Here is a 12,224-nt window from a genome sequence, read left to right on the forward strand (position 1 = left end):
TTCTCATTTCTTTTGTTTCTAAGCTAGATTTAAGCTACCCCTATATTATTATTTTTACTATTTATTTATTTATTTTATATATATTACAAACATGTACATTCTTCTAGATCCTAATTCCCTTTTTATTTTTTTTATTTTTTTTGATTAAGATATTTAAAACATTATATATATATATATTAACATCTTTTATTACTAACATCATTATTTCACATTTTTCTATTGATTTTAATCTTCTAAAAAGGATTTTTTTTATATTATGTCTAAACCATTTAAGTTCACTTTATACAGCCAAATGATAAAATTTATTAAGAAAAATGGGCCAATCCCCAAAACAACCAATTCATCATAAACCCAAAAAAAGAATAAAGCTTTTTACTTGATCGGGCTTGATTAACCCAAACTACAGCTAGACTTGGCTCGCCTTGGAGTGGGACTGTTTGGAGCTTGGTGTGACAGCTCCTAATTAACGAAAACGGCGTCGTTAGGCGATGGAAGGGGAGTCTTGGCAAAACGGCGTCGTTTTACCAACCTTTAAACACATTTAAACTCTTTTTTTTTTTAATTTTCTTTCCCCATATTCCCCTTTGGTTTCTTTCTCTAAATGGTCGGCTTCTCTCCTCTCTATCCTTACAGATCGGCAACTCTAACTCTTCTCCCTAATCCTTGATCTGTAGATGGCCTCCCAGAAAACCTCTAAATCTCTCTCTAAACCACCGGCTACTCACCTTCGATTCAGACTTCCCCAAAGCCGAATCTAACTTCAATAGCTGGCGGTACTCCCAACCGACTACCCAACTCCGATTTTGACTTCCTCAAAGCTGAATTCTACTTCTACAGCCGACGGTACCCCCAACCGATTACCAAAGAATCTCTCTCCTCTACTTCTTCCTTTCGTCGGCGGTAAGCTCGAGCCCCAACTCTCTCTTTCTAAAATCGACGGTATCCCAAAAACCCCAAATCCTCACACTCTCTCTGTCTCTACTATGGCGGCATGAAATCCCTAAACTCAAATACCTCGTCGGTTGCCGAAATCCCCTCTAAATCTCCCCTAAAAAAAACAAACTAAAAATCCTCAAAAAGAGAACACGACTACCTGTTTTCCCTTCTTGTGATTTTTTTTTTATTTTTTTTGTTTCGATTGTGGATGGTTTCTGGCTGCTAGAAAACTTATGATGTTTTTGATAGTGGCTGGGTATTTTGGTTGTTAGTTTTTTTTGCTAGAGATTCTTGCAGGTCGTTGGGGTTATTATGGTTTGCAGGTTTTTCTCTGAATTTTTTGATTTTTTTTGGGCTCCCTCGGGGTGAGTGCTATAGTGCCCCCTTTATACTAGGTTGAAGAGGGCACGCTCCACTACTCTGCCAGACGCGAGTTTTTCGCGTCTGGCACTGTAGTGGTGGTACTGGTAGGGGCATCCGCGCTCTACCAGTACTCTTTTTTTCCTTTTTTTTTATATTATTCAGTTAATTAATTTTTAATTAATATTTAACTTTTGTTTATTATTTGTCAAAATTTAAGTGTCTACAGATTGAAAGATAATAAGTTGTGGTCGACGGTGATAGAAAGAGAGAGGAAGAAATTGGGACAGCTCTTGTACTTGAGAAAGGAGAAAGAAAGACAAGCAAGTAGCTACTGGTCGGCTGGAGAGAGAAGGAAGAGAAAGAAAGAAAGAAATGAAAAGAAAAGAAAAGAAAGGAAAAGAAAATAACAAGCAAGAAAAATGGGCATGGTCCAATAAAGGAAGAATGGGCATGGCCCAATTAAAAAGAAATGGGAGAAGTCTATAAATAAAAGTTTAAAAACACCAAAGGAAGAAAAATCCAAAAGAAAAGGAATATGGAGATTTGGGCCAACCTAGTTTAATTGGGTAAAATTTCTTTACTTTTCACCATGATTTATTTTGAAATTGGACTATATGGAGGCTAGCTTATTTTATTTAATTATGCATTGGTTAGTTGGTGATATGAAGTAAATTTAAGTTGCTTAGAAAGTTGAAATAGGCACTTAATATCGTAAATAAGTTACCGGTGTTAATAATCTAAAGAATTACGTGAACGAAGGATAAAATTAATTATAGTAAAATTATATTAAGATATGAATTAGGTGAGTGGATTTATAATAGAATGAGAGGAAGGGAAGTGGAATTAATGCACTAAATATAGTAGATTTAAATTGTGCTAGGAAAGTTAATGTGGAAGCGTGTTGAACAAAGTATATGATTGGCAATTAGGAGTAATTGTACGCGTATATGAAGCAATAGCGACGTAGAAATCCCGCTATTGTGAGGTGAGTAACCTTACCATCATTTTTATTATCTAAAGTATGTTTTATTCGGTTTTGGTGAAATTTTATGAAAAGAAGTTTAAATGGTAAATCTTTGTGTTTTACAAACAAAATGTATTTACATGAAAGGATTTTATAAATTGTTTTGAAATCGAATAATGATTTTGAAAAATAGAGTAATTGGAGACCACTTGTTATATTGTAAATTTATGATTTGAAATCTAATGGCTTATGACAATATTTGCATGAATGGTTGAATTGATATTTGTGTTGAAATGTATGAAATATGTATTTAGCCTTGAAAGGCTATGAATTACAATAATTGTCATATCATGTTATTGAATTTTATTGTATGGTGGGTTTAGCTTGCTGCAGTGGACGAATTTTGTGGACCAGCCTATTAGAGGGGCACAGAATCCGAATATATATATGTACCTCAGTCGGAAAGGCGCGTAGGGTATCTCCTAATGTATGGATAGAGTTCACGTCACGCCGAACCACCTCGTGATGATGAACTCCGCTAAGGTTAAGGAACGGCTGTGTTTTTCTCAAACTAAAAATATGTTTTACGTATATACGAAATTTTAACAGTCTTGACGGGCTCGAGTGTACGCCTCTAATCAAGGCGTCATCAAGTACTATTTGATGGCATGAGCCAAATGTTTATGGAAGTCATAAGCCTTAATGAGAAATTAAATGAAATATAACCGTTTGCATGGGTTGGGATAAATTTTCAAATTGTGAAATACTTAAAAATGATGGGATATTTTAATTGTCTCATTTTACTTGGCTTTAGCTGATTTAAATGATGTTTGTTTACTCACTAGGATTTTATAATCTCACAACTCTCCTTTCCACCCATTTCAGGCTCAGAGTAGGTTGTAGATAGTTGATTCCATCGAGGGCTTCCATTGGACTTGCGTCCTCCGAACTGTAAGTTCACCGTTTTCCTCACTTCTAGTCATTCGTGGGCTCGTTTGATATTGTAAATTAAATTAATTTAAATGTATTGGTTTACTGTGTCACAGTATGAATGAAATTATTTTGCTTTTATGTTACAAAAAGTAGTTACGCATAACTCCAAAATTACTGTTATAAAAAAATAAAATATTTTATTGAATATTTTGTTTTAACTTCTTACTATATCCAAATAATTACAATTTTGTTTTAAATAAAGGTTTTAGACACTTAAACTTAATTTTTATTATGAATTATGAAATTTGTACTTGCTTACTACATTTTTAGCTGAATTCAAAATTTTTAGTAAAAAATGACTAAAATGCCCCTGTGCGACAAAAATTTTTATTTTATCAGTTTTAAGTTGGAAATAGCTCAAAATCGTTTAGAACATAATATTTGGGAACGGTTACTCACCGGGGGAAATGAGAAACTGATATTAAGCCTTGCGGGGTTCCGGTTGGCATTCCGAGAGATGAGTGCCCCTCGGGGCACCGCTGCAGTTGTCACTGGCTCGAGAGGAGTTTCAGGTCTTGACAATTCAGCTGGTATCAGAGCTTTTGGTTTTAAAGATCAGAGCTTTTGGTTTTAAAGATTAAAGCTTTTGGGTTTAAAGTTGTTTTAAAATTTACAGTGTTAGTGTGGCCCCAAGTTAAGTTAGGTTAGATTGAATAGAACGCATACATCTACATATAGAAACCTACCTACTGTTGTAATGCATAAATGCTTAAGTAATTACTACTTGATTATGTATAGGTTTTGAAGTGCACTGGTGACATACACACCATGTCTAGAAGAGGCGGTAGTCCCGATACCCCTCATAGTGCTAGTGAGGGATCTCTAGATTCTACGACTAGAAGCAAATGGTGCCCTGATCTAAGTAATTCGAAAAGTGGTCCATCCCGAATTCTTAATAATAGAATTCCTTCGAACTTAGTAGAGCGGCTTCATAATAAGGAAAGCTTTGAGAATAGTGAGAATTTTGAAAGTGAGAGTACCTCCGATACTTCGAAAACTGAAAGAGATTTTCTTTTGAAACAATCTGAAGAGTATCATAGTGAATTGACGAGGAAGGTAATTGCAAGGGGAGATATTCGTATTAGGAAGGTGTCAGGTATACAACATTTTCCTCCCGATTGTGGAAGAAATGCTGCATCGATAAGTGATGAGAAACGTAGGAGAATACAACAAGCCTAGATTGAAGAACAAAGGATAAAATCTCAAGATGAAGAGGATCCATTGATGTGCTCGGATCAGGACAATGAGGAACCTAAAGATGTTTAATACTTTAGTTGAAGTTGTATTGTCAGAAATCTAGGCAAATGTCATTTAAGGGAAAATGTAGTAGTTACTTGTATAAAGGAGCTAAGAGTGGCTTTTATTTTGTATGACTCGAACGGAATGTAAAATAGTTGTTTAAATAATTGGATATGTATGGGAATCTTTTAGTATAACAGAGATAAATTGGTAATATAATTATTGAGGAAGGTTATAGAAGGAAGCAATAAGGTTATAAATGACATTTGAAACGGAAAACGTGATTAAGTTGATGATTGTAATTTAAGCATGAAGGGGATTACTCAGTGATGCCATGATACTATGAGGTAATAATTGGGCACAAATATATCCCAATGAAGTTAAATTATGGAATATGGGGAATATAAAATTTTGATTTAGTAAGGATTGCAAAAATAAAGTGAGGAGGAAGCTGAGTTGTTTTCATAATTAACTATACCGAAAGTCAATAAAATTAATGGAGTACGAGACAAGGAAGATAACTAGATAGGGATGACAATAAATTTGCGAAAAGTTGTAGATAGTAAGCAATTTATGTGTGGAGTGGTATATGTATCATGAATTTATTACACTGTATGGAAAGGATGTTTTGAGGTGGAATTTTATGAAGGATGATGAAAGTTAAAAGATGACATGAGTCAGAAGTATTAACTTGGCTTAGTGTGTATGACAAGAAAATAGAAGGTACCTATACTTATGGAACTCATGATATATGTCTAGAAGGGATACCCATTGGTTGAGAATGATCGATGTGGTGACTTCGAATGCAGACAAATAGTTTTGATGAGAAAATTTCTAGTAGTTATAGTACTTCAGCACTGACTGTTCAGCGCTACAATGCACCGAATACCTCACGTCTATGATGCATGAGTAAGAAGGGAGTGACACAATAATAACCATATAAAAAAATAAAATATATTGAACAAAAATTTTTTTTGAGATGGCGACCTTAAGATAAGATACTAAATGATAAAAGTGTTAATGAAGAATTACGAGACTGGTATAGAAAACTAGCTTTTATAGAGTATCATTACGAGAATTTGCAATATCTGTCTTGATTCAATTAAATGACAAGGGTTAGTAACAACATGAGGCCAATTGTGTGGCACCCTAGAAACCTATGAAGATGAGTTAGGGATTGAATGGATGGGTACGTATTTATATACCTTTAAGATTAAGTGTTTTAGGAATACATAAACATCTTTGAGAAGAGATTCTAATCATACACAACAATTATGAAACGTAAAATTTTTAAAACTTGCTGAGGAGCCTAAAGGCTAAGTCACAAGTTAAGTGATCACATGCTGTGAGACATAAGTCTAAGATAGATATTTCCAAAGAGATGCTCAAATGGAGTTTACTATGGATTTTGTGAAAGTTAGCATAAAGATAGGTGGCTATAAAGAGGAAGCAGTAAGCTGGAAGTGAAATTTGTGTTGACGTTAAAAAGTACTTAAGAAAAACTTTATTTCAAGCCTTGCAGTTTCGAGTACAAACTACAGATTGGTCCAAGGAGAATGATGTCACATTAGTATGAAATAATAGAACAAAGGATGATTGAAGATAATTTGGATAATGAAGTTAATAATGAAAACTTCCTAAGGTAGAATGGAAATTTGAAATTTGAAATTTGAAAATGCTTGAGGAATGCACGATTCGAAACAGTCTAAGTTTTTAAGTGACATTTAGTAGGTGAGATGTGATTAATGACATTGTGATGTGAGGATATAGCATGATGAAACTCAAGCATATGATTGAAAATGATATAAATGATATGAAGTTATACGCAAGCATAATAAGAAGGTTGACATACACTATGAGGATTATTATATTGAAACTAGGATTTGAATGCGAATGAATAAAGGGAAATGTAGTCCTAGGCATATGAACACATGGATCCCTATACATAACGAGAGATGTTGACATTTGAAAATGCATGTACACATGTATATATGAAATTGATAATTTGATTAACTAAGGTGAAGAATTGTTCTCAGTAATTGGGAGATTTTGAAATAATGCCAGAGGAGGTCAGTGAGCTAAAGTGTTATCGGGCATGCAATGAACGATCAAAGTTATGATTGACTTTGAAGGTAAACCTTGGATTGTTTAGGTTCTCAATGGAAATCTATTAAGGGAAGTGTATGGAAAAGCATAAGATGAATGAATTAAGGTTGAAAAATCGGGCATGGAGCAAATTAATAAAATGATGAGTAGATATACATAAGTAAGTGTGATATGTGATCAAAATCGATATAATTGAGATGAAGTTATGGTTCAAATTTGATAAGGGTGACAAAGGTATGCTTAGTGACTCGATATAATAAATCATGAGTGGGAAAAGTACTATTGATTTGACTCTAAAGGATGATAATGGCCATAAATAAAGTATTAAATTGAACTTAAGGTGAACGAGGTGAATAAATTGAATGTCCCGATAGAAGGAAAAAGGAATAGTATCATAGAAGGAGATTGATAACGCAACATCGATGGGAATTCGAGGACGAATTCTATTTAACTAGGGGAGATTAAAATACCCCATACTTTGATATGGTGATAAATAAAGTTGATCGGATGAAAATTGAGGTCAATTAAGATGTTTAAAAGTGATAAAAGACGAAAGGAGTAGTTTAGGATAAAATGATCCACACGCGAGAAAATAACAATCAAATAATAATAATTTTATCGAAGGAGAATTTGTGAGATAAAAGGCGATTCAGAAGTCAAGTGAGGCATAATAAGGTATTTTAGGTACCAAGGAGACAAGATAAAATTTTTAGAATAAAATAATATTTTATTAATAAAATAATATTAAAATATTAATGTTTAGCCGGATGTCGAAAGCAGTCATGAAGAAGGATCATATGGTCAATCCAAGTGGGGGAGAAGAAATACAAGTAAATTTTTGTAGAAATAAGTGACAAGTGAAATACGCGTGTTTTGTTAAGTCGAACCAACACGGATAAGTAAATATTTAAATATTGTGATAATACTGCGTTGAGGTGTAATTTTTATATTTCGGTGGTACACACATCGAGGAAGGAAGCTAGATGAAAATTAAAATTTTTAGACGAATTAAAAGGATCGAATTTAACATATAAAAGTTAAAAGATATGTAATGGAAATTAATGAGAAAAATAAAATAAACATAGAGTAAAAAATAAAATAAAATAAATATATTAGAGGACTAACATGGGCAGCCGCCCATGTGGTCAATAAAAGAGTCAAAGACTCTTTACTTGGTGAATTGGAGGGGGGGGGGGCCGGCCATGTGAAGCAACAAGTGAAGGAAGGAAAAAAAATTGTGATGTGGCCGGTTGGAATAATGTGGAAGTTTGTGGAACATTCATGAAGAAATAAAATAATGTGTATATATATATATATATATATACATAATTGACCAAACTAAGTGAAGAAGACCAAGAAGAAGAGAGAGGTCGGTTGAGGGAGTGTAAAAGAGAAACCAAAGAACAAAGAGAAAGCCGAGAGAGAAAGAAAAATAAAAGGAAAAGAGAGCTGAGTTGATGGGCTGTTTTTGCTACCATTCAAGAAGGAAAAGAGAGTCATTTAAGGGCTGGTTTTGGAGGCTGAAAAGTGCCATTTTTCTGCTGATTTTGGAAGCCAAAAAGTGCAGATTTTTGTAGTAGAATTTGAAGATTTTGAGGTGCTGTTTTGGTGGTTAATTGTTGTTGTTTTGGCTGCCAATTCTTGGAGGAAAAAGTGCAGCTTAGCTATTGAATTTTTGAGAAAAAACAGAGCAACATAGCTGCTGATTATGAAGCAAAAATGAGCAGCTTTAGCTGCTAAAATTTTTTGGATTGAAAGACAATAAATTGTGACCGACGATGAGAGAAAGAGAGAGGAAGAAATGGGGACAGCTCTTGTATGTGAGAAAGGAGAAAGAAAGACAAGCAAGAAGCTGTTGGTCGACTGGAAAGAGAAGGAAGAGAAAGAAAGAAAGAAAATAAAATAAAGGAAAAGAAAATAACAAACAAGAAAAATGGACATGGTCCAATAAAGGAAGAATGGGCATGGCCCAATTAAAAAGAAATGGGAGAAGTCCACAAATAAAAGTCCAAAAACACCAAAGGGAGAAAAATCCAAAAGAAAAAGAAGGTGGAGATTTGGGCCAACCTAGTTTAATTAGGTAAAATTTCTTTACTCTTCATCATGATTTATTTTGAAATTGGACTATATGGAGGCTAGCTTAGTTTATTTAATTATGCATTGGTTAGTTTGTGATATGAAGTAATTTTAAGTTGCTTAGAAGGTTGAAATAGGTACTTAATACCGTAAATAAGTTATTGGTGTTAATAATCTAAAGAATTACGTGAACGAAGGATACAATTAATCATAGTAAAATTATATTAAGATATGAATTAGGTGAGTGGATTTATAATAGAATGAGAGAAAGGGAAGTGGAATTAATGCACTAAATATAGTGGATTTAAATTGTGCTAGGAAAGTTAATGTGGAAACGTGTCGAGCAAAGTATATGATTGTCAATTAGGAGTAATTGTACGCGTATATGAAGCAATAACGATGTAGAAATCCCACTATTGTGAGGTGAGTAACCTTACCATTATTTTTATTATCTAAAGTATTTTTTTATTCCGTTTTGGTGAAATTTTATGAAAAGGAGTTTAAATGGTAAATCTTTGTGTTTTACAAACAAAATGTATTTACATGAAAGGATTTTATAAATTGTCTTGAAATCAAATAATGATTTTGAAAAATAGAGTAATTGGAGACCACTTGTTATATTGTAAATTTATGATTTGAAATCTAGTGGCTTATGACAATATTTGCATGAATGGTTGAATTGATATTTGTGTTGTAATGTATGAAATATGTATTTAATATTGAAAGGTTGTGAATTACAATAATTGCCATATCATGTTATTGAATTATATTGTATGGTGGGCTTAGCTTGCTGTAGTGGGCGGATTATGTGGATCAACCTATTAGAGGGGCACAGAATCCGGATATATATATGTACCTCGGTCGGAGAGGCTCGTAGGGTATCTCCTGAGGTATGGATAGAGTTCACGTCTCGCCGAACCACCTTGTGATAATGAACTCCGCTAACGCCAAGGAACGGCTGTGTTTTTCTCAAACTAAAAATATGTTTTACGTATATACGAAATTTTAACAGCCTTGGCGGGCTCGAGTGTAAGCCTCTGATCAAGGCGTCATCGAGTACTATTTGATGGCATGAGCCAAATGTTTATGGAAGTCATAAGCCTTAATGAGAAATTAAATGAAATACAACCGTTTGCATGGGTTGGGATAAATTTTCAAATTGTGAAATACTTAAAAATGATGGGATGTTTTAATTGTCTCATTTTACTCGGCTTTAGTTGATTTAAATGATGTTTGTTTACTCACTAGGATTTTATAATCTCATCACCCTCCTTTCCACCCATTTCAAACTCAGAGTAGGCTGTAGATAGCTGATTCCATCGAGGGCTTCCATTGGACTTGCATCCTCCGAACTGTAGGTTCACTGTTTTCCTCACTTCTAGTCATTCGTGGGCTCGCTTGATATTATAAATTAAATTAAATTAATTTAAATGCATTGGTTTACTCTGTCACAGTATGAATGAAATTATTTTGCTTTTATGTTACAAAAAGTATTTACGCATAACTCCAAAATTACTGTTATAAGAAAATAAAATATTTTATTGAATATTTTGTTTTAACTTCTTACTATATCCAAATAATTACAATTTTATTTTAAATAAAAGTTTTAGACGCTTAAACTTAATTTTTATTATGAATTATGAAATTTGTACTTGCTTACTACATTTTTAACTGAATTCGAAATTTTCAGTGAAAAATGACTAAAATACCCCTGTGAGACAAAAATTTTTATTTTATCAGTTTTAAGTTGGAAATAGCTCAAAATCTTTTAAAACATAACATTTGGCAACGGTTACTCACCGGGAGATATGAGAAACTAATATTAAACCTTGCGGGGTTCCGGTTGGCATTACGAGAGATGAGTGCCCATCAGGGCACCGCTGCGGTTGTCACAGGCTCGAGGGGAGTTTCGGGTCATGATAATCAATCCTGAAAATCAGAAACCAAACCTCCATAATGGCACTCTTTCACTTCCAGCCGAGATGTCACCATCCTCTGTACTTCTTGGAAACAGCCACATACCAACATACACGTAAAGCCTGCGGCTCTTGAAACCTGCACTAGCTCAAAGCTCAAACCAGCCCCCTCATATCAGCCATACCAGATAAAAAACTTATATTAATGTTGGTTCCCTTTGACACTACTTAATCTATTTCCCAATACCAAAATCATTTCATCAAATTATTATCCAACTTTCTTGTGGTACATATGATATTTGATATATTGCAACACAGTCAGAGATAGTCGTCTCCCATCTCAAACAATCGAAATCCAAGCCTCAAATTTTGCAGTTCGAAAAAAATGCTTTCTTCAAGTTTCAAATATTTTCTTGCTATCTTTCCTGTAGATTGTTCTCTTGAAATTTTACAATATTCACATACATTTATCAATAGATTTCTTTGTCGACCATGGTTTAACCTTTGGGTTATTTTGTGTTCCCAGGATGGCATGGAAACTTAGCAAAGAGGCAGAGCATTCAACAGCAGCAACACCTTGCCATGATGCCCCCAATAAACCAAACAATGTTTGCTTGATAATCTGCAAATGGTTCAATATTTTGTATTTTTTTTTGTCAATTTTCTTAAGAGTGTTAAGATCCAAGATATGAAACCAATTTAAAGGGGAAAACATTTTAAATTGAGAGAAATAATCAGTAAATGATAATAAACACTTGTTCAAAAATTTAAATAAGAAACTTTTAGTTTCCATATATGACGATTATCATTGGTCATTATTTAACATTTTCTTTTTTATTTTTACAAAAATAAATTACTAACATCTTATGTCGACCAAACCTGATCAATTATTGAGATTAAAAGAACACTTTATTTTTTTTTAAAAAAATGATCAAACCTTAATTTTCGCAAAAAAAAAATGTTGGGTCATGCTTTAAGAAATCAAACAAACCCATGCCAACTAAAAAATTTGACAAGTTTTGATATTTAGTCTACGCCCGCCCGTTAATTGAACTAGCTTATGGGCTAAGGCCAGTAATTCCGCCTTTGCATAATCCTAAGTGTAAATTAAACTATCTTTTAAGTAGAGAAATGAAAATATGTTACTAACATAATTTTATTTTTTTTATTTTATCTATAAAAACTTATGTTAATTTCCCTATTAAAGAGAAATAGCATCCCTTCTTATAAAGTGAAATTATTCCTTTTACTCTTTTTAAATTTAGAACACCTCTCTTATTTATCTCCAACTTCAGTCAATTATCTGCCAAAACTCTTCTTCTAAAAGAAAAACAAAGGAACATTAAAAACCATAATGATGAACAATCCAGGCTTGTCTAACAATATAGATGCCGCTGATGGTGAGATAGAAGTCGCCAATATCTTGCTAGAATTGTCGAGGCTTTGGATAGAACCTGTAGTAACAAGATGGAGATTTAGAGCAAGAAGATCAGCCCTTAAAGAAAAAACCCTTCTCTTTCTGATCAATCTATCCCTCCTCCTATATCTGATTAACGTGTTTAATTTCTTCACAGTTGGAAACTCCTTCATGTAATGTTGAGAATAAGAATGAGGATTCGAAGCTTGGTACT

At 33.5% G+C, this 12,224-nt stretch overlaps 1 protein-coding gene across 1 annotated transcript in view; it reads left to right on the forward strand.

Annotated features, from left to right (window-relative positions):
* Nucleotides 1-11,211, forward strand: part of LOC18604083 (protein PLANT CADMIUM RESISTANCE 4) — a 17,291-nt gene extending 6,080 nt beyond the window's left edge. The window contains exon 6 of the mRNA XM_018116984.1: nucleotides 11,120-11,211. Within this exon, the coding sequence (XP_017972473.1) occupies nucleotides 11,120-11,211 (92 nt within the window). The remainder of the gene's footprint in view (nucleotides 1-11,119) is intronic.

Source organism: Theobroma cacao, chromosome 3, assembly GCF_000208745.1.
Source record: "Theobroma cacao cultivar B97-61/B2 chromosome 3, Criollo_cocoa_genome_V2, whole genome shotgun sequence".
NCBI lineage: Eukaryota > Viridiplantae > Streptophyta > Magnoliopsida > Malvales > Malvaceae > Theobroma > Theobroma cacao.